Source organism: Ovis aries, chromosome 4, assembly GCF_016772045.2.
Source record: "Ovis aries strain OAR_USU_Benz2616 breed Rambouillet chromosome 4, ARS-UI_Ramb_v3.0, whole genome shotgun sequence".
In the NCBI taxonomy this organism is placed as follows: domain Eukaryota; kingdom Metazoa; phylum Chordata; class Mammalia; order Artiodactyla; family Bovidae; genus Ovis; species Ovis aries.
The window spans coordinates 83,735,770-83,758,458 of NC_056057.1; the positions used below are offsets into that span (position 1 = coordinate 83,735,770).

General features: G+C 39.4%; 1 protein-coding gene across 9 annotated transcripts in view; it reads left to right on the plus strand.

Moving 5' to 3' along the window:
* The window catches only part of VPS41 (VPS41 subunit of HOPS complex), a 210,074-nt gene that overhangs the window by 110,461 nt on the left and 76,924 nt on the right, over positions 1 to 22,689 (plus strand). For 7 of the 9 annotated variants that reach the window (XM_060414804.1, XM_012177008.5, XM_060414805.1 and 4 more), the window contains 2 exons: positions 2,279 to 2,341; positions 5,703 to 5,768. In XM_060414804.1, coding sequence (XP_060270787.1) covers positions 2,279 to 2,341; positions 5,703 to 5,768 — 129 coding nt within the window. Of the gene's footprint in view, positions 1 to 2,278; positions 2,342 to 5,702; positions 5,769 to 7,090; positions 7,182 to 22,689 lie in introns of those variants that run through there. The other 2 variants (XM_060414809.1, XM_027968755.3) reach the window with 1 other exon arrangement.

Sequence of the window (22,689 nt, forward strand, 5' to 3'; positions counted from 1 at the left end):
CAGTTCTTCGCATTAGGTGGCCAAAGTATTGGAGTTTCAGCTTCAGCATCAGTCCTTCCAGTGAATATTCAGGACTGCTTTCCTTTCGGATGGACTGGTTGGATCTCCTTGCAGTCCAAGGGACTCTCAAGAGTCTTCTCTAACACCACAGTTCAAAAGCATCAATTCCTTGGCACTCAGCTTTTTTAATAGTCCAACTCTCACATCCCTAACATGACTACTGGAAAAACCATAGCCTTGACTAGATGGACCTTTGTTGGCAAAGTAATGTCTCTGCTTTTGAATATGCTGTCTAGGTTGGTCATCACTGTCCTTCCAAGGAGTAAGCGTCTCTTAATTTCATGGCTGCAGTCACCATTTGCAGTGATTTTTGGAGCCCCCAAAATAAAGTCTGACACTGTTTCCCCATCTACTTGCCATGAAGTGATGGGATCAGATGCCATGATCTTCGTTTTCTGAATGTTGAGCTTTAAGCCAACTTTTTCACTCTTCTCTTTCACTTTCATCAAGAGACTCTGTAGTTCTTCTTCACTTTCTGCCTTAAGGGTGGTGTCATCTGTATATCTGAGGTTATTGATATTTCTCCTGCCAATCTTGATTCCAGCTTGTGCTTCCTCCAGCCCTGCATTTCTCATGATGTACTCTGCATATAAATTAAATAAGCAGGGTGACAGTATATGCCTTGACGGAATCCTTTTTCTATTTGGAACCAGTCTGTTGTTCCATGTCCAGTTCTAACTGTTGCTTCCTGACCTGCATACAGGTTTCTCAAGAGGCAGGTCAGGTGGTCTGGTATTCCCATCTCTTTCAGAATTTTCCACAGTTTCTTGTGATCCACACAGTCAAAGGCTTTGGCATAGTCAATAAAGCAGAAATAGATGTTTTTCTGGAACTCTCTTGATTTTTCGACGGCAGTTTGATCTCTGGTTCCTCTGCCTTTTCTAAATCCAGCTTGAACATCTGGAAGTTCATGGTTCACGTATTGTTGAAGCCTGGCTTGGGGAATTTGAGCATTACTTTACTAGTGTGTGAGATGAGTGCAGTTGTGCAGTAGTGTGAGCATTCTTTGGCATTGCCTTTCTTTGACATTATTCATAATAGCCTGTATTTGGAAATAACTGAAGTAATCAATGGAAGATAGATACGCAAATGGCAACGTACTCATACATTGAAATATTATACAGCAGTAACAAAGAACCAGCTCCTGCCATATGTACATAGCAGTGTGGATAAATATCAGAAGGAAAATATCCAGTTAAAGAAGCCAGTGAAATAGTTTATGATTCTATTTATATAAAATTCTGACATCAGCACAGCTTACCAAACGTGATACATTTTGGAGGAGCAGTTAGTTTGTGAGGGTATAAATGAATGGGAAGGAACACAGGGGAGCTTCTTGGGTTTTGCCTCTTGACATGGGTGGTGGCTGCAGGGGTATGTTCATATCATAAACTTTTGTCAAGCTCTGAATCTATGATCTGTACCCTTTATGTTAATGTGTTAGTTGCTCAGTTGTATTCTGACTCTTTGCAACCCCATGGACTGTCGCCCGCCAGATTCCTCTATCTATGGGATTTCTCAGGCAAGGGTACTGGAGTGGGTTGCCATTTCCTTCTCTAGGGGATCTTCATGTCCAAGGGATAGAACCTGGATCTCCTGGATCACAGGCAGGTTCTTTACCATTCTTTACCACCAGGGAAGATCCTTTATGTACAGTATACAATTGAATATTAAAGCCAACTGTTCAGAGGAAAGATTAAGATGAAACAACTTTAAGGGAGACACTGATAAATAGAAAATTAAATCTTACATGCATACACTCTCAATAGATTCAAGATAAGATGGTAAAGAAGTGCAGTTCTAATCTCTTGCGACTTTGATCTGCTCGGTTGGTTTATATATCCGTGACTCAAAGAAGAAGCTCCTTTTTCCTTCAAGGAAAGGAACAAATAATTCCTTTAGAAGTAGCCTATGGAAAATTCATTAAAAAATATTAATAACCTATTCATCTCTATTTCATTTTTTAAAGTTGACGTCTATTTAATAAATTTGTGATGGGCAAAGGGGACTCTGTCCATGAGATGCTGGTTAAAAAACTTAATTGCAGTGGTATAGCCTCACCCTGATGGAATTGTTTTCATTGGATATTTAATAGAGATTACAAAGACCTTAGATTACTAAGTACTTGCCTTTTTTGGTGATAGTATGTGTTGTCACTGACTCAGCTGCTTTCTTTGTTACCGTCATGGTGAACTGACAGGATTCACTTTCTTTTTAGGTGCAGGTGTTTGGACTGTATTCTGGAGAAGAATTTCACGAGACTTTTGACTGTCCCATTAAAGTAAGTATTCAGAGGATAAGTAAGTAAGTAATTTTTCAGAGGATTTTTCTCAACAAAGGCAGTAAGCAAACTAATACTTTGAACACAACCAATCTTGCATTAATTTTGTCAGTAAGCATCCATCAGTCAATGTACTGGATACTATTTGATGCCTTGGAGGTGCACAGAATGTATGTTATGTGACTGTGACCTCAGTGTATCCTCCAACTTTTGTTGTAGTGGGTGAGATGATAAACACACACTGTGTGATTAAAGACTCAAATCACACAATCTGTGATTAAAGACTCAGAAGGAGGTAAAAACAGTGTTGAGCATAAAACTGAGGAGGGTTACTTCTAGCTCTTCTTGTTAGTGATGGCTCCCATAGATGGATTGATGTTTGACTGGGCTTTAATAAATGGACAGGACAGAGGGAGAAAGCTGACTGCCCTTGCAGAAGAACAGTATAATATAAATGAAGAGGCTAGAAAGTTCAAATTGTGTTCAGGAAGTGGCAAATAGTCGAGTATAGATGGTGCATAAAATACTGACTTGGCAGGAGAGCTGCACGGGCAGATTGAGGTGGCTTTATATTTAGGCTAAGGAATTTGTCTGGTAGATAAGAAGAAATTATGGAATGCCGAAGAGCAAAGAAGTGGCATAAAACTGAGCTAAGTCGAAAGCAAAGTAATACAGCAACTATATTCAGTATAGATGAGAAAGCTGACAGACATGAGGGAGAAGACCAGTTTTAGGTAACAGTTACTGTAGTTACAGTGGCTATTAGAGTTGTCAAGGAAGAGGTGGTTTAGTTTTCTCACGTGTTTATTCAAACATGTATTGATCAACAGGTAAAAGAGAGATGGGATCTGATAGAGGTTTTAGAAAGCCAGCCCTGCCAGAATGCAGGGGCATGCAAGCAAGAGAGTGATTGAGTTCAGGAGACAAATTAGAAGGCTAAGCCATACCCTAGACATGGTGTTACAGGAGCTCAATGAAAGAAAGATAGTGAGTATTCAAGATGGAGTAGCAGTAATGAATTGGAAAAGCCTGGAGGAGGTAGGTTTAATACGCTTTGGTGATGACCGCAGGTAATAAAAGACGGAAGAGCTGAGGGTCAGTCGAGGTTCTTGCTTTGGTAATGGTGTGTGGGAAGGCTGTCAGCTGAAATAAGAGACGGTTTGAGGCAGGATGTTGCTAGTTTGGTCTGGAGTCTAGATAACGGTAGAGATATACCATCCAGTGGAAATGTTAGGGAGGTTTTGGAAATAAGAATGTAGAGCTCAGAATGGAGATTGGCCCTAAAAATCACAAACTGGGTAGGTAGCCAGCTGTACTTACAGCTGAGTAAGATGAAACCATTTTGAAAGCTATCATCCAGTTAAAGATAAAGAAGAAAAAGACTGAGGGTCAAATTCTGGAGCAGTAACTTATTTTGTTTTTAAAATTTTTTATTATTTATTTTAGTATCACTGTGTTGGTTTATCTTATTTATTTCTTTCTTTGCCCCACAGCATGGGGGGTCTTAGTTCCTCAATCAGGGATCAAACCCATGCCTCCTGCATTGGAAGCATGGAGACTTAACCACGGGACCTCCAGGGAAGTCCCCTGTAATGCTAATTTAAAGATTCAGGCAGTGGGAAGAAAAAATACCAATGAGGGATCTTAGAAGAATTAGGAGGATTGGAGGAGAAGCCAAAAGAGAGAGGGTTTCCAGAAGGAAGGAGCCAGCAGCACAGAAAAGGCAGTGTGGAGCTACCAGGAGGTAGGGACAGAAGCAGGGCACTTTATTTGATAGTTATCAGCTCCTGGCGACCTTAATGAGGAGGGTCTAGGAGGAGGAGGCTCACTATGTATGGAGTAAATTGGAGATAAAGAAGGAGAAACAAGCAAGGTAGACTCTTCTTTCAAGAAACTTTGTGATGTAGAAGGGAGTTCATTTGGTAGATGAAGAAAGAACCAAAGTCCAGAAGGATTTCTGCTGGTCATGTTTTGGTTGTTGGTATTTAAAAAAAAAAAAATCACAGGGGGAAAGATCCAAAATAAGCAAAAGGGAATACTTAGTGGGGCGGCTCTAAGGGATGGGATCCATCATGTAGGGATGAAGGAGGGAAGCCTTGGATGTGAGTCCTACAGCCTCTGCTGGTGAGACCAAGCCAAGTTTCACTGAGTTAGGCAGTGAAGGCTCTGCAGTCAGGGGCAGTGACGTGATGGCCTTGGTTTCTTCTTGGTGGGGAAGAATGAAGGGTAAGCTTACGTAGTTGAGGGCACAGACATGACTGCACTCGCAGTTGTGATCTAGGACTGTGCATCACAAGAAAGCTAAGAGGACCCTCAAGAAAGATTTTAAGAACATGTAATGACAGAATGTGTAAATGATTCCATTGGTGTCCAGGATGGATTAGACAAGCGTGGAAGCAAAGAAGGGCTAACTTGGAAGTGAGAAATGAGGAGTCATATACTAATAAATGCCCCCAAAATGACAGGGTAGGAAATGGAATCTATCCCGTTGGCAGGTAGAGATGTATTCATTAATTAATAAGAATAGAAAATGTCTTTAGTTGAAGGTTTGTGAAAGTATAGCTGTGTCAGTTTTTTTAATGTGTAGAAAGAATTCTGTATGTTGGGCTGGAAGAACAACACAGTGTGTTAGTTGGTGATTACGTGGGTTTGGGGATAAGAAAGTGAGGAGGCAGGGTCTTTGCAGGCTGGCAGCCATGTAAGGGAGCCCCAACGATGAGCTTATGCTGAGTGCAGCTATCAGACTCTGAGAAAGCCACTGACAAATGAAATAAATGATGACAAGGGATGGGGCAGCCTTGGGAGAAACCTTCGTAAGGGGTTGTAGGAGATTGTGGAGAGCAGGTGATAACCAGGGGCCCAGGAACTGACGGTGGAGGTAAAAGGGAACTCAGCTCAGTTCTGCAGCGCCATTGTCTTTCCCACTGATGGAGTCCTACTCCAGACCGTGAGGCTGCACTATAGCCCTTGTTCCACTTGGGAGGCATCCTTACAAGGAAATAATCTAGATTTCTTCTATGAATTGTCTTCAGTTACAAATGTTTGTGACATCTCGCTGCCTTAATTACCTTCATTGGCTGCCTGTAAAGAGGAGAGCCCGCTCAGAGGGTCCCACTCAGCCAGAAACTACAGCTGTTCGCTCTCACCTTTTAGCTTTGACCTGACTTCATAGAAGAGACCCTCTCACACCAGAGCAAAACTTGCTTTCCCTTGGTGCAGAGTATCCCCTGAATAGATTACTTCCTACCTAGATACCAAGTTGATTTTTCGATCATGTTGCCTGTCATGTACAAGGGGCTTTCCTTCTGCTCTGCAGCTGTGACTCCTAACCAGTGACATGTTGGCTCCCTCTTCCTTGCAGATCATTGCTGTGCACCCGCATTTCGTGAGATCCAGCTGCAAGCAGTTTGTGACGGGAGGGAAGAAGGTAAGTGCTCCGTGTTGATGTCACGGGCAGTCTTTAAGGGGTTCTGTTTGCTCTTTAATTTATCTTTAATATTTTTAATGTCTGACTCTTCATTCGGAGAAAATTTGAGAAAGCACAGTGTAGTGAAATAGCAAGACCATTACCTCTTCGGGGAGGTGTGGCCTCAGTGCTTGTCAGTGACATCCCTTTGGAATAGGTGCGGGCAAAAACAGATGTTACTCAAACTGGTTGCTAGCCTGTTGAAGTATAGCAGCCCCTTCCACACACAAAAAAAGAGGTAGCATTTAAAAAGTAAGAGCAAGTAAACTAGTGATTTTTTTCCACTTGTCAATAATCTCTTGGAAGTCTTGAGAAAGTTTTGGAACAATCATGGCTCTTTTTAAAATTTTATATTTTAATTTATTTTTGTTGGAATATAATGTGTTAGTTTCTGCTGTACAAGGAAGTGAATCAGCTCTTTTGTTGTTTAGTCGCTAAGGCATGTCCGACTCTTTTGCAACTGCTTGGACTTTGTGTTTACATATATCCCCTCCCTCTCCCCGACCCGCATCCCACCCCTCTATGTCAACACAGAGCACTGAGCTGAGCTTGCCATGGCTCTTTTTCAGTGACTTGTTCCTAGCATATTTTATTATCTTTGTGCTATTTAAAACATGAGAAAGTAAAAGAATTGTTTTATACATTGACATGTTTGTGAATATAGCAGATTCTAAAATGAAAGAATCTTTCTGCTTATAGAATGTTAATTTTTTTTTTCTATTTGTATTCACCAGTGATTTTTTTATAATAAAATGTTCCCACTGTCCTCGAACTCTGAATGTTGTTTCCTATCCAGTTTAGGGCTCACTGGAGAGCAGGCTGTATGTATTTATTACTATAGCAAGGTATAGCTACGGAATAGATACTTCGAGGCTTAGCTACCAAATGGTTTTGAATGTTTTGTGGTAGTTATCTGTCCTTTTCACTTGGACTGTTGCTTCATAGAATGATATGACTGCATACTAGTTGTTGGCATTTTTTTTTTTTTTTTTGGCATTTTTCAAGCACTGGTTTTAGCTCCACATAATGTTTAAGTAGCAGGTCCTTTAGATTCCAACTGCATCTCAAGGCACAAAGCCAAGATTGCATCAGCTCTTATTTCTGTTTGAGAACAAGCTCGTTGCATCGCCTCTCCAGGACTTATTGTTATCCTTAGGCTCTAGCAGCACTAACCTCACACAGAAATGTCTGTGGGATTGTGTTCAGTTGCTCTGTCATGTCTGACACTTTGTGAACCCATGCATTGTAGTCCACCAGGCTCCTCTGTCCATGGAATTTTCCAGGCAAGAATACTGGAGCAGGTTGTGATTTCCAACTCTGGGGAATCTTCTCAACCCAGGGATCCAATCCATGTCTCTTGTGTCTCCTGAATTGGTAAGTGGATTCTTTACCACTGTGCCACCTGGGAAACATGTATGAAATTAATCAGTAGGAATTACAGATTGAAGCTAACATTTTCTATTTTAGATCTGCAGCTGACTTACTGCTAGGAAAAAGTAGCTACCTTACTTGTCTTTGTTGATTTCAGGAAAGAGTAGCTTCAAAATTCTTCTTGATAAAGTATTGATATTTCTTTAGTAAACACTTTTCTAGTCAGAACATTTTATGTGATACAGAGCATGAATTCACATAGCTATAATTTAAACCCATGCATTTTTATTTAAAACTCATTAGGGATGAAAAATGCCAAGTCACTAGGTTTTTTGTTTGTTTTTTAAGTGGCCTAAACCGACACACTTTCATTATCTCACAGGTCAGAAATCTAAGAATAAGAATGGCTTTCCTGTACAGTCTGTTTTAGGGCCTGTCATGAGATTTCAGTTCAGATTTTGGCCAGGGTTGCACTCATCTGAAGGCTTGACTGGGGTTGGAGATTCTGCTTCTAAACTGTCTGCTGCCTTCTTAATAGCAATCCCTCATAAAATGTTAATAACTTAAAATATTGATAAATCATTTTGGTTTAAGTCTTTTCCAAGTGAGGATGCAGTTTTGAGTTCTAGCTTTCCAATTCCAGAAGTTAGAGACCTTAGAATTGTCCCATATTTTTTCAAGGTATTGGTATGAAAGAACATATTAAGATTAGTATGAATGATGTCCATATGGACTCAAACTTTGATGGTGGGAGTTTCTGTATAGACTTGTGTTCTTAATAGTCACCTTGTTGGTATGGTTTAATAATTGCTTTTATATCGTGAAGGGTACCTGTCGTCTGATCTAATTTGCCAGAGTAGTTTTTGCTACATGAATGTCTTGTCAACTTGCAAGATGCCTAAGTTAACTGTGTCAATAACGGGTTCATCCTTCTATGTAGTATTTGACATAGCTTGCAGTCTGTAGAAGGGACCAAGTGAATGTAACTCTTTGGGCCGAAACTTCTAGAGTAGTTGTAACTCTTTGGGCCAAAACTTGTTGAGCAATTGTATGGATAACAAAGTAGTCCAGGATCCAAGTGCAGGCAAGCACATGGGAAAAAGTTGGAATTGATACCAAGATTACATTGTGATAAGTACTAAAATAAGTAAAATTCACTGAATGCTGAACAGGCAAGAGCATCAAAGATATGGTTCATTTCTTTGGTTATCACTCTCTGCTTGACAGGTTTTTCTGTGTTCGGTGTTCTAAGAGGGAGCATTCTCTTTTCTCCTATTTTCTTGTTCATGTCTCCAAAAATGCATGTATAGACATTTCTTTCCAAGCACAAAATATGCTTAATTATGTACATATAAAATAAAAACAGTTCAAGTTATTTGGTGAAAAACTTGATATTATTGAATTAGAATTTCTGGCTTAAAATCAGTTCAGTTCAGTCGCTTAGTCATGTCTGATGCTTTGTGACCCCATGAATTGCAGCCCGCCAGGCCTCCCTGTCCATCACCAGCTCCCGGAGTTCACTCAGACTCATGTCCATTGAGTCAGTGATGCCATCCAGCCATCTCATCCTCTGTTGTCCCCTTCTCCTCCTGCCCCCAATCCCTCCCAGCATCAGAGTCTTTTCCAGTGAGTCAACTCTTCGCATGAGGTGGCCAAAGTACTGGAGTTTCAGCTTTAGCATCATTTCTTCCAAAGAAATCCCAGGGCTGATCTCCTTTAGAATGGACTGGTTGGATCTCCTTGCAGTCCAAGGGACTCTCAAGAGTCTTCTCCAACACCACAGTTCAAAAGCATCAATTCTTCGGTGCTCAGCTTTCTTCACAGTCCAACTCTCACATCCATACATGACCACTGGAAAAACCATAGTAATGTCTCTGCTTTTGACTATGCTATCTAGGTTGGTCATAACTTTTCTTCCAAGGAGTAAACGTCTTTTAATTTCATGGCTGTAGTCACCATCTGCAGTGATTTTGGAGCTCAAAATATAAAGTCTGACACTGTTTCCACTGTTTCCCCATTTATTTCCCATGAAGTGATGGGACCAGATGCCATGATCTTTGTTTTCTGAATGTTGAGCTTTAAGCCAACTTTTTCACTCTCCACTTTCACTTTCATCAAGAGGCTTTTTAGTTTGTCTTCATTTTCTGCCATAAGGGTGGTGTCATCTGCATATCTGAGGTTATTGATATTTCTCCCGGCAATCTTGATTCCAGCTTGTGATTCTTCCAGCCCAGCGTTTCTCATGATGTACTCTGCATAGAAGTTAAATAAACAGGGTGACAATATACAGCCTTGGCATACTCCTTTTCCTATTTGAAACCAGTCTGTTGCTTCATTTTTTTAAAAATATATTCTGGATTCACATCTCTTGCCAGTATGTGATTTGCAAATATTTGCAAATATTTTCTCCCAGCCTTTGAGCTGTCTTTTCGCTTTTTTGCTGGTGTCATTTGAGGTACAAAAGTTTTTAATCTTGCTGAAATACCATTTATCTGTTTTTGTGTGGAATTTTTGTTTTGTGTGTGTGTGTGTGTGATGCTTGTGCTTTTGGTACTGCATCTATGAAATCATTGCCAAATCTAAGGTCATTAAGATTTATGCTTGTGTGTTATTCAAAGAGTTGTATAGTATTAACTTTTAAATTTAGCTCTAGAGTCTACCTTGAATTAATTTTTGTGTATGGTGTAAGGTCGGGGTCTGAATTCATTCTTTTGCACATGGATATCCAGTTGTCCCAGCCCTCTTTGTTGCAAAGACTGTTCCTTTGCCATTGTCTTGGGCCCTCTGTCAAAAATCAGTTAGCCATAAATGTTGGTTTATTTGTGGACTTTCAATTCTGTTGATTTCTGTATCTGTCCTTGTCCCAGTACCCTTTTTAGTTTTTAGAACCATTGATTACTTACAAGATGACAAACAAATTAACTCCTTTTAAAACATTTTGATTTTGACTTCTTTACCTTTAAAAGCCATTTTTATACCATCATTCAAAGTTCTGCAAATAACAAATGCTGGAGAGGCTGTGGGAAAAAGTTGAACCCTCCTACACTAATGGTGGCAATGTAAATTGGTGCAGCCACTATGGAGAATAGTATGTCTGTTCCTTAAAAAACAAAATAGAGTTACCATATGATCCAAAGATCCCACTCCTGGGCATATATCTGGGGAGAACTATAATTTGAAAAGATATATGTACCCCAGTGTTCATTGCAGCACTATTTATTCTACAGTAGCCAAGATATGGAAGCAATCTAAATGTCCATAAACAGGTGAATGGATAAAGAAGATGTGATGTATACACACACTGGAATATTATTCGGCCATAAAAATAATGAAATAATGCATCTGTAGCAGCAAGGATTGACCAGAGATTATCATACTAAGTGAAGTAAGACAGACAAATATAATATTGCTTATATGTGGAATCTAAGAATATAATATAAATTAACTTATTTACAAAACATAAATAGACCCACATTCGTAGAAAACGAACTTATGATTACCAAAGGGGGAAAGGAGGGATAGATTAGGAGTTTGAGATTAACAGATACACACTGCTATATATAAAATAAACAACAAGGACCTACCATATAGCACAGGGAATTCTACTCAACATTTTGTAATAACCTGTAAGGGAAAAGAATGTGAAAAAGAATAGCTAATTATATATGTATAACTGAATCAGTTTGCTGTACATCTACTTCAATAAAAAATAATGAAAATAGAAATAAAGGGCATTATAATTTTTCCTATTTATGTTAGAGGTTTAAGAAACATTAGTATGTAAATATGCCCTCTATTCGAGCTTCCCAAGTGGTGCTGTTGGTAAAGAACCTCCCTGCCAATGCAGGAGATGTACGAGAACAAGGTTCAAACCCTGGGTTGAGAAGATCTCCCGGAGAAGGGAACGGCAACCCATTCTAGTATTCTTACCTGGAGAATCGCGTGGACAGAGGAGCCTGGAGGGCTACAGTTCATAGGATCCCAAAGAGTCGGACATGACTGAAGGAACTTTGCACACACGTGCCCTCTATTCAGGAACTTGTAACATACAAGCTGTTGACTAATTCTCTGAATTCATTAAAGTTTATTGTATAAATATGTATTTAGTGAGTAGTAAAAACTAGTGTTTATTTAGTAAGTTATAGTGATTTCTTTGTATCAAGTTAAATAACTAGAGATTGCCAAAACGTACAGAAGCTTGGTGTGCTTTGCAGAAATCTCTGGAAAGATTTCTTCCTTCTCTATGTGTATGGTGTGCACTTTCGAAGATCACCTGCACTACATGGTTTTGGAATTAATGTGTTTTGTCTGTTTTAAAATAGATAATATTTAGTTGCGATTATTTCAGGAAATATTTCTAATTTCATTAAGGAATGCACCTTTGATTTTAAAAACTAAGAGAAAGGCTTTTGGAAGGTGATATTAAGAAAGAGATAATATTGTGAAAAAATTTTCTTTTTAAGGTGTTAGCAGATTTTTAGGGGGAGTCGATTTTTTTCTTATAACTGAGTTATGGCATTTTATACCTTTGTAAATGAGAAAAAAATAAAAATCCTCATTGGCCCAGTCACAACTCTGATCATTCCAACTGCAGTTTGCAACCAGTGCCATAAACTAAGCAGAACAAGTTTGAAGAGTCAAACATTTAGCAAATGGTGATAACCTTGCACTAGACCTCCCTGTTCAGAGTAGATGGCAGATCATATGATGGAAAAAGCACAAAGACAGGTATCATATAACTGAGAGGTTAATTTGATCTTTAAAAAAAAAGAAACGGTGGCTAGCCAAATGAAGGTGTAATGTGGAATAAAGGCATTCTTAACCCTTAAGAATACTGATCTTCTCTAGACTGACAGCTAAATGCATCTAGGAATTATATGTCAACTTCTGTAAACAATGATGAAAGCTACACAACAACCACAGAAGCGAAATAGGAAAGATAGATGTCCTACAGAGAGAGAATCTTGATGTCATTTCATAAGAAAATTTGATGGAGGTTTTTAATTGAAGAGTTTAGTTGATTTGATGGGAAAACTTAGTTACTGGGCAAGGGGTAAACATTTTTTAAAAAGTAATCAGAACATGCATTTCAGAATAGTTCCACAAACTAGTCATGAAGGGAAAAAAAACAAAAAACAAAAAACCTGAAACTGCAGTTTGACACAGTTGTTGATATTTCCTTTTTAAGGTTCTAGCTTCTTAGGTCTTTGGAGATAGCTCCTTATTCACCTGGGACTGGAAAGAGGCGGCAATAGTTCTGTCTGGCATAAACTTTTATTTTAGATTTTCAAGGTAACTTCTTAGTAGTTGAATGCCATAGCTGGATTTATGGACTCCAGTGCTTGACACATGAGCATAAAAAGCTTATTCTAAATTCTGTTTTGTTTCCATGTTGAAAAAAGAAAAGAAAAAGCACATCTTGTAAGAGTGCCATTGGAGAGAACTTTCAAACATGTGAATCGATGGATTTTTTTTTTCAAGTGTAAACCTCCTTGTGTAGCAAGAATTCTAATGCATGAGCATAGAAATGAGGTATGTCTTCTAGAAATAAGTCTGCCAGGCAAATCTTGTCTGGTTTGTTTGCTGTTTTTTTAATTGCTCAACTTTCTCTGTCAGCAGATAACTTGAGTTCCCTATGACCTTTACCTTTGAACTCTGAAATACACTTCATAATAACTGATTCTCCTCCTTTGACAAATTATTAAATTGTCGCACTGCTGTTTGCAGCGGAGTTCATTTATAGAAACGAGGTAGTCAGCTGTTTGGCATTGCAGTGAACTAGAATGAGGGGACCTGGCCACAGGGATAGCTCACTTTGTAAGCTGGAACGTGTCAGTCAGCAAACAAGGCAAGGACCTGCATGCGTGAAATGAGAAAAAGCGCTTCACTATTCAGGGCTGAAGGCTCCTGGCACATTTTACCTGAAGGACAGAGGTAGAAGCATCAGCTAGCTTCTCAGTGTCCAAAATGATCAGCAAACAAAAAATCGTGTGTTGGATTCTTTTTGGAAGACAATACAGTGGAGCAGTTTTTTGTAGTAATGCAAATCTTTTTAACATTTCCCATAGCCCAGTAAACTCCTATGACCATTAAATGTGGAATACAGTGTTAGGGGTTAGTCACTCAGTCATGTCTGACTCTTCACAACCCCTTGGATTGTAGCCCACCGGGCTCCTCTGTCCATGGAATTCTCCAGGCAAGAATACTGGAGTGGGTTGCCATGCCCTTCTCTAAGGGGTCTTCCCGACCCAGGGATTGAGCCCACGTCTCCTGCATTGCAGATGGATTCTTTACCAGCTGAGCCACAAGGGAAGCCCAAGAACACTGAAGTGAGTAGCCTATCCCTTCTCCAGGGGATCTTCCTGACCCAGGGACTGAACCCAGGTCTCCCACATTGCAGGCAGATTCTGTACCATCTGAGCCACAAGGGAAGAGTCCTTCCTTATATATTTGCTTGTCTCCTGGTCAGATGGAAGCTGGGGTTCTTGGGGTCATAAAAGATCTTTTTTAATTTTTAAAAAGTTTATTGAAGTATTGAAGTTGATTTGCAATGTAGTGTTAATTTCTGCTCTACAACAAAGTGATTCTGTTATATGTATTCTTTTTCATTATGGTTTATCAACAGGATATTGAGTATAGTTTCCTGTACTGTACAGTAAGACCTTGTTTATCCTGAAAAAGTCTTTGATGTCAGTTACACCACCCAGGCTGCTGACCAGTGGATCTAGAGAATGATACTTCTGCAGGCATTTAGATGCTTGATCTTAGGCAGTTTTCTACATGCAGACTTTTCTCACACATCACTTTTCAGGCAACCACCAAATTTATGTCCAAGTGGTTGCACATAGAACCATTGTAAATAAACACCTTCATCTCTTCTAGGCATGGTGTTATAAATTGTGGTTCCATTCCTAGAATTCATCTCATGCTGTAAGCATACCAAAATTGATTAAAAACTACCAGCTAATAGGAAGTAAAACACAGTGTAACCTTTACAGATATTTCTTAGGTATTTAAAACCCAAGTTGTAAATAGCTATACTGTAAAAGTACATTTTGGTTGGTTTTTCTCTATGTATTGAACTGATTGAAGCTAAAATTTTAAATCCAGGGCTTAAAAATAGAAATCACTTCCAATATCAGTGACAGATGTTTTTCCTTGCTTTCAAAATTAAGTTCATCCATCTCAAACATGAGTTGCTTTTTTGATGTCAGTATGTAGAGCTCCCAACATCCAGGAGATGGATCCATGGCAACCACATTTTCTTCAGTCGTCCTCGTTTCATAACCATCAAAAGCCTGGTGAGAACAGAAGCGTCTTTTTCTTTAATGAGTTCAGCTAACTTTTCCGTGTGTAATATTTCTGTGTTGTTTGCAGCCCTTCCCTGGATTCTGATGTTAAGCTTACCATCTGTCTTCTCAGAGTAATCAAACCATCCTTTGTTCCTTGCTGAAAATATCTTCGTTTGCATGTTGAAAATGCTGTGGTGGTTCTTTAGTATTTGGAGTAGTTATTGCCTGTGCCAAATTACTGTTGGAGCAATTTTTCAGGCCTTTGTCATTAAGCATTTGGGGATTCCCCCCCCCCATTTTAAGTTAGATTGTTTCCTTTTAGTTTTCTCATTCATTTTGAGCCAGTATTGCTCTTTGATGTTTGTAACAGTGCAGATTTGAACCCACTCAAAGTCTAATGGTGGTGTCTGTGGTAGAGAAGAGCTGTGTCAGGGCCCTGCAACCCTAGATCTCCAGGAACACACTTGCAGAGTGTGAGGGAGAGGGTGTGTTAGAAGGAGGGTGTTACAGGATTTGGGCTGTTGATAAGAGGTGGTGTGGGGAGGCTTTAAAGAAGTAGGACTTTGCGCTGGGTCAGGTGCTGTCTGGAAGCAAGAGGTTTTCCATCACTGGATATCTTAATACATCATATCCAGAAGGAGGAAAGATAAAATCAAGGCTAAAGACATTGGTAAAGAAGCAGTCTTTCTTTTTAGCCAGGATAGGGAGGTGTTTGGTCATTTATGTGGCTTGGAAACTGTTGATATTTTGTCCATGTTCAGATGTGATTATGGAGTGGTCCTGTTTTTCCTCCTCATCTTATGGTCACAGGGCCTTGTCTTATGTCAGTGTTCTGTGAAATTGTTTATATTTACCCAGAGAACACCAAGGCCCTGCTCTGAATGGCAGACTAGCTCCTGCATGCCAGCTTTTTTCTGTCTTCATTGTGACAAATAAAATGCCCAACATTTGCTAAATGGCTTATTGAGGTACTTTATGAAAATAATACATACTATTTGATTCCCCTTTCTGGTAGAAATATAAATATTTGATGTAGCAATTTCATGGAAAGCTGTATACCAGATTATTAACAATATTAATATTATTAACATGTTATTAACAATATCTGAGCAAGATTATTAGTGTTTTTTCTGGCCTGCATTGGCATTTATTTTCTGCCTTTTTTCTTTTTTTGTAGAAAACATGCCTTTTATAATAATAAAAAGCAATAATAAAAGAATGTATAAAGTAATCTCAACTATTTTGGCTCTCTTTTCAACTTAGCATTCTAAATCATATGAAATTCCCTACATTATTGAAGTCTAATCTTAGCTCAGATGTTCTTTAATGATTATGTAATTTTCCATCCTCCAGGTCAATTTAATTTTCTTAATCGGTCTCATATTGTTGGACCGTTAGGTTGTATCCCGTTTGGGGTTATCATAAATCATGCTGTATTGAAGTTAGAAATCTTTGGGTATGAACTTTTTTGTTTGTGCTTCTGAATGTTTTCCCAGCTCTGATTCTTAGGATTAGAATTACTGGGTCAAAGATTCCGAGTATTTTTTAGGCTCTTGATACATATTGCCAAGTAAAGGTACATTCTAGAAAACATACTGATTTATACCAGCTGTGTGTTTTAGAGGAGCTGTTTTACCATATCAGCTTGGCCAATTTGATATACATAGAAAGAGACTCCATTGTTCTATTTTGTAACTTCCTTGAATTATTAGTGATTCTGAGCATTTTTATTTACTAGTCACTTATATCCCTTCCTTTGTGATTTCTCTGGTTGTATTCTTTGCTCGGGGCAGCTTTTAATATTACCACAGAAGCCAGGACAATGACGACTGTCCATTTGATATTTATTGTCAGTTTGAGCGCAAATTATTGCTGCTTACTGAATAGCCTGCAGCCTTTTGTCCAATTTTAGCTAAACCTGGAATAATTATTCTTGTTCTAGGGAGGCATTATATAGGAGTCATAATGAGACTTTGGAGTAGATGCTGAACTGTGTACAAAGAAGATGAGTATATTCTACTCCACAGATGTATCTGCCCCTAAACCGTCTGCCCTGCTGCTTCCTTGAAGGCTCTTAAAAACAAGCCACCATGCCCAGTTAAAGGCAGGTTCATTTGATTTGGTTTCTTCTTTAGGCAGTGTCCCGATCTTTACTTTTTCCCCTTTTGCTTCATTTTTTTTTTCCCCATTGAAGTATATAGTTGATTTGTTATTGTTGTTGTTTAGCTGCTAAGTTGTGTCAGCTTTTTTGCCACCCCACTGACTGTAGCCCACCAGGCTCCTCTGTGCATGGGATTTCCAGGCAATAATACTGGAGTGGGTTGCCATTTCCTTCTCCAGGGGATCTTCCCAGGAGGAGCCACAGGAGCTCAGGTTTGATCCCTGGGTCAGGAAGATCCCCTGGAGGAGGGCATGACAACCCACTCCAGTATTGTTGCCTGGAGGATCTCATGGAGAGAGAAGCCTGAGAGGCTACAGTCCATGGGGTCGCAAAGAGTCAGATATGACTGAGCAGCTGAGCACACATAACTTGCATAGTTGATTTACAGTGTTGTGTTAGTTTCAGATGTGCAGCACAGTGATTCCATTAAATATCTATGTGTATATATATGTGTGTTTGTGTATGTGTGCGTATATATATATATTCCATTTCAAACTCTTTTCCATTATAGATTATTACAAAATATTGAGTATACTTTATTGTGCTATATGGTAGGTCCTTGTTGATTCCTTTTTGCTTTAATTTGAATTGAGTGAAGTGCTTGTTCACATCCGTAAACCTGTGTGTTCTGGTGACTCTTCCTGTTATTCAAGACTTAGCAATTTTGTATTTCTTTTTCATAACCTCACTGTGCAAAGATCTCCTCCTGAGTCATCTGTGATTGAGATTATGTGTAGTTAAAATTAGAGATATTTGTCCATCACACAGAACGTTCATTCAAGTTGCATCACCCAGTGGATGTTTATTCTACTGGGGAAGGGGTCCAACCTTGAACCCAGTCCCAGGGAATAGATCCTCAGACAGCTGAAAGCTGAAAAACAGACTCAAGATTTTTGATTTGAACAACCAGCTCTGTTAAGTCTTCAGGATCCACATGAGAGGCTGTTTTTTTTTCAGTAGAAAAATTAACTTTTTTAAATGCCTCATTCATCTCTGGAATCCCATTTGCAATTGTGAGTTGCATGTGCAGAAACTGCATGTTGCTAGTTTGAATGGGAATCTTCCTCACATGCTGGGTCCAGTTGATTGCTAAACCCAGATAGGTGGGCGGGTAGACATAGATTTATATCTCTGTCATTGCTAGGTTTTTATTCTTTTTTTAATATGAAGGAAACGCTCCTAAGTGGCACCTCTTGTGTTTAACTTCGTTGGTTCACACTGAATTCATAGCTTGGATTTCTTGGCTACTAAATTGACTGTTACTTTATGTTGATATGATGTTTTTTTAAATTTCAAAGCATATTTCTGGTACATAATTAACTTCAAGAATTTGTCAAAAACCTGTGTTGCTTTTCAGCTGTGTTCATTCAGCTATTGCCTGGAAGCAAATGGCCTGTCACATGGGCCCTGGAAATCTACCTGTGTACAAAGGCTTTCTCTGGTAGCAAGATCTGGCCTGTGTCAAACTGCTTTTAATCAGGTTAACCCACTTTTCAGGAAAGGAGATGGATGGACTAGAACTTGTGCAGAAAATAACCACCTAATTTAAAGCAGTCATATATTTAGGAAATCCCCATTTTCTTCTTACATGATGTGAGTTTTCTCTCAGTGATGGTCAGGAAGGCTGTGTGTTTTAAACTTCGGTACTGAGCCAAAGCAGGAAGCAGTACAGAGGTGTTCTCTGCTCTGCAGGCTGCTTCTTCTTGGTCATTTCTGTCTCCATCAAGATTCAAGAATCCTGTCTGCTGCCAGCCACTACCCCAAGTCTTCTCCATGCTCACCAATTTTTTTCTCACTTGCCTTCTTGACTTCAGTTTTATCCTTAATCTCTTCCGATCTTAGATTTAAAAATCCTCTGTGACAAGCCCTCCTCATCATTATGCCCTTTGTTTTTACTGGGACAGTAAATATTTGGCATATTCTAATTTGCTGGATTTTATTTTGCTCTCTTTATTTCTCTGTCATTCTGAGCTCCAGTATCTTCTCTGATTAAGCATTTATCTCTTGTAGAGTCTGTTTTCTCCAAGGCTCTCTGTCCTTTCTGGAGGAAACACCTTCACCCATGGGCTCAGACCCCAGCCTCAGCAAGCAGTGTTGCTGGTATTACGGAGCCCAAATGACTCAAATGATTTATATACTTGGAAGAGCACAAGATGATTAAAAAAGGTCCAATCATACTCCTTTTCCTCCACCAGGGAAGAATGGGTGATGGGTAATGATGGGTGTTAGGCTACCAGAATCGGCAGCTTTATTACAGCCCCATAGGAATCCCAGCCTGTGTGTGGGAGATTCTGGGATGTGGTATAAGAAAGTACTAGATAGATTTATCAGCACAAAACATAGGAGAATAAAGTATATTGCTGAGGATGTGAGGGCTCCTATTGAAATATAAGTACCAAGAGTGCTGACTGCCAGAATGTGGATTTATGGGAGATAAAGCCCTAAAATACTTTCTCCAACAAAAAAATAGACCTCTTGGAAACAGTTTTTCCTCTCTCTGTACTTAGCTCCCATTGAGCTTAAATTGCTCTCAGTATTGTGATAATGACAATTCAATATTACAGGATGTGGAAGATGAACCAAATAAATTAACCAGCTGCTTTTAAGGGTAGTTCCCTCAATGGCTTCCCCTCTAAAATGCTTTGTAGAAGATTCGTGCTCAGTAGGTCTCTAGGCAGTTTTATGGGTTGAAGAAAGAAATGGATTTTATTAAATGTCAGTGAAATACAAGCAGGTAGTTTTGTGGTAGTTAAATTAGCATAGAGTGTGTGTAAGAAAAGCAGCTTATCATGCCTTAAATCGCAGAAACAGAACTTTCCTTGGCCTTCCTGCCAGATGATACGTTTCTGCCTGAAAGTCCCATAGATTAGGATGGAAAAATCCTAACCCTTCCTATCTGAAACTGCAAGATGTTATCCATCAAATGCTGCATGTACAGCATCATTTTATTTGGAGAGTTTAAAAGGACAGTAATGGCAATAATTTTGTAATTTCTAGCTGACATTTAAGACTTTATACTGTGTATGGACTAGGAGATAGGACTCATGAGTAAAGGGTTGAGTGAATTGGGAATTTGGGATTGACATGCACACACTGCTTTATTGATAGATAAATATATAACCAATAAAATAGATAACCAACCAGGACCTACTGTATAGCACAGGGAATGCTGCTCGATATTGTGTAATAACCTAAATGGGAAAAGAATCTGAAAAAGAATCCTAGATAGATGCATATGTATAGTTGAATCACTTTGCTGAAACTAATGCAGCATTGTTAATCAACTGTGCTTTAATATAAAATACAAGCATTTTTAAAAGAATTGAGTGGAGTGCAGAGGAAGACAGAAAGAAACGCTTCATGGGATCAAGCCAGTAACATAGAGGAGAAGGGCAGGCCGGGTCGGGGGAGGATAGGAGAAGTGGGTACTGTGACGTTCCAGAGAGCTTTGTGCAAGCAGACAAACCGATTCCAGGACATCGCTGCTCAGACCAAAGGGGAGACCAGTCGACATCCCTGAAACCAAGGAGCTGCAGTAACCTAAACCAAACAGAGAAGAAGGTCTCGCCTTACAGTCCATAGTGTCTCAAAGAGTCAGACATGACTGAAGCGACTGAGCACGGCACAGCACCTTCAAAAGACTTTTTAAATTTATGACAAGTTGTGCACAAGTCATATCCTCTGACACTGAGCAAAAGGAAAGAGCAACATTTTAGGAGTAGGACATGGCGTCAGTGTACATGAGCCCTTTCTCAGAGTGTGTGGATGTATTCCTTGGATGAATCAGTCCCAGGGCCCTTTCCTTTAGATGTGTGAAAGAGGGCAGATGCCTCTGTGTCTGAGATACGGTACTGCTGCTGCTAAGTCGCTTCAGTTGTGTCCGAACTCTGTGTGACCCCATAGATGGCAGCCCACCAGGCTCCCCGTCCCTGGGATTCTCCAGGCAAGAACACTGGAGTGGGTTGCCATTTCCTTCTCCAATGCGTGAAAGTGAAGTCGCTCAGTCGTGTCCGACTCTTCGCGACCCCATGGCCTGCAGCCTACCAGGCTCCTCTGTCTATGGGATTCTTCAGGGAAGAGATATTGCCAACTAAAGACAAGCCAAATGACTAGAGGATTTGGGAATTACACAGCTCCTCCCATAGCAAACACATTGTATTTTTGGACAAGAAAAGAAGGAATGACTTTTAGACCCAGGAAAAGCCTACTCAGTATCTAATATTTGTTATTCCTTGTGTGTCTAGCAAAGCATCTATAAGATTTGATGTATTTCCCTGATACATTTTGGGAGATGAGAAGTAAATACATTGTTCTCAGTGAACTAGATATAATGTGGCACCCACGATCCCATGACTCAGAACCAGTATTTGACTTAACAAAAGAATTCTCCAAAGCAATGATCTTCTCTAACATATTTAAGGCTATTTGTTTAGAGATCATCTCTTAATTTTCAAACATAAAGGTAAAGTGATGAAACTACCACCATTTGAAAGACATGAGAAAAATAATATGAATCGTGTCTAAAAGCATAATGGAAATGAGTTAAAACTTAACTGGTTTACAGAAGCTAGGACATTAGCTGCCCACCTGCCCCCCTCTGCTGTTTTTGAGCACCCATCAGTGAGTCAGTCACATCAGATAGGTACTACTGAGGCCGTATTATAAAAATAACATTAAGGGACCAGCCTCTTTACTCCTTTGATTTGTGTCAGGGCAGGGTACACAGGGTTTATTGTAGTAGGACTCTGGAAATTCAGACTGAATTCAACATTCTCTCCTTTCCTTCCTGCCCTCTGCTGGAAGTTTTCCTTGGAGCCAGAGCAGGAGACAAAGGGAGGCTGGGGCCCAGCAGGCTCAGCTTCCTCTCATTGCAGAAATCACACTGACCACAGCAGAAAGGATAAAGTGGAGTGACCTTGGCCTGGGTGGGAATTGCAACAAGATTTTATTAAGAGTTTTCTAAAAGAAGTTAGTGTTTTATTTAAAAATTAGATACCATATATGTGAATTCTCATCCATAGATAGGGGATCACAAATAGTCTTTTCACTCAGTTCCAGTGAATTTTTTATTTTTTATTTCAGATTTTCCCCTAAATTATCTTGACTGTTAAAATTAGAAGATTGACTTTCATCCCCATATCTATTAACATTATAAAGAATAATTCACGTGTGCTATGTAGAATAGTTATTAAAGAGGAATAATACAAAATCACTTGTCCTCTCTTTCTCAAGTGATGATCTTTTTGTCTTTCAGGTTTTATATATGGATACACATTCATATTTTATTTAAAAGTCATTGTATTTAATCTGTTTTGCAATCTGCTTAATATGCTCTGAACATGTTTTCCTGTAAATAAGTGTCCATATTAAACACACACCCCCCCACCCACCCCATGTATATACAGACATGTCCCTCTCCCCAGTGTCTGACCTTATCATTTTGGTTCATCTTTGTCAATTTTTCTTTCCTTTTTCCTTCACCTGTCAGTTCTGAGACCGCTGCTCTACTGTTGGGGGTGTTAATTAAGAAGAAAAAGTTTTAGTATCTAGCAGGGCAAATGACCCCCCCCCCCCTCCAAATTGCTTAATTAAAAAAATTTTTTTTGTTATTATCACACATTTTCAAATGAGTTCATTGCATTTTAGAAGCTCTAGAAATAATTCCTTTGGGATTTTCTTGGGGTTTGCATGAGAACTCTAGGTTAATTTGGTAAGACTTAAGCTCTTCAGTGAGAATTCTGAGTCTTGTCGTCTAGGTACACTCTGTATCTTTCCATTTATTTTGCTCTCCTCCTCTGTCCCTCAGTGAAGTATTTTTGTTTTCCGTGTAGCTTGTACACACACATCTGTTTTTGTCCATTATTAACTCTGAGAGCTATGGACGTACCCTTGTTTACAGCTTTGATTGCATCCCCTAAAGTTGAGGTTTGTACTATTTGTATTTTCATCTCCCAAGTGCTCTGGCGGCAGTTTGATTTCCTCTTTTACCCAAGGATAGAGAGTATTTTGGTTTTTTATTTCCTTTTTTCCCCCTTGTTTTGCTCTTCTTATCCTTTGT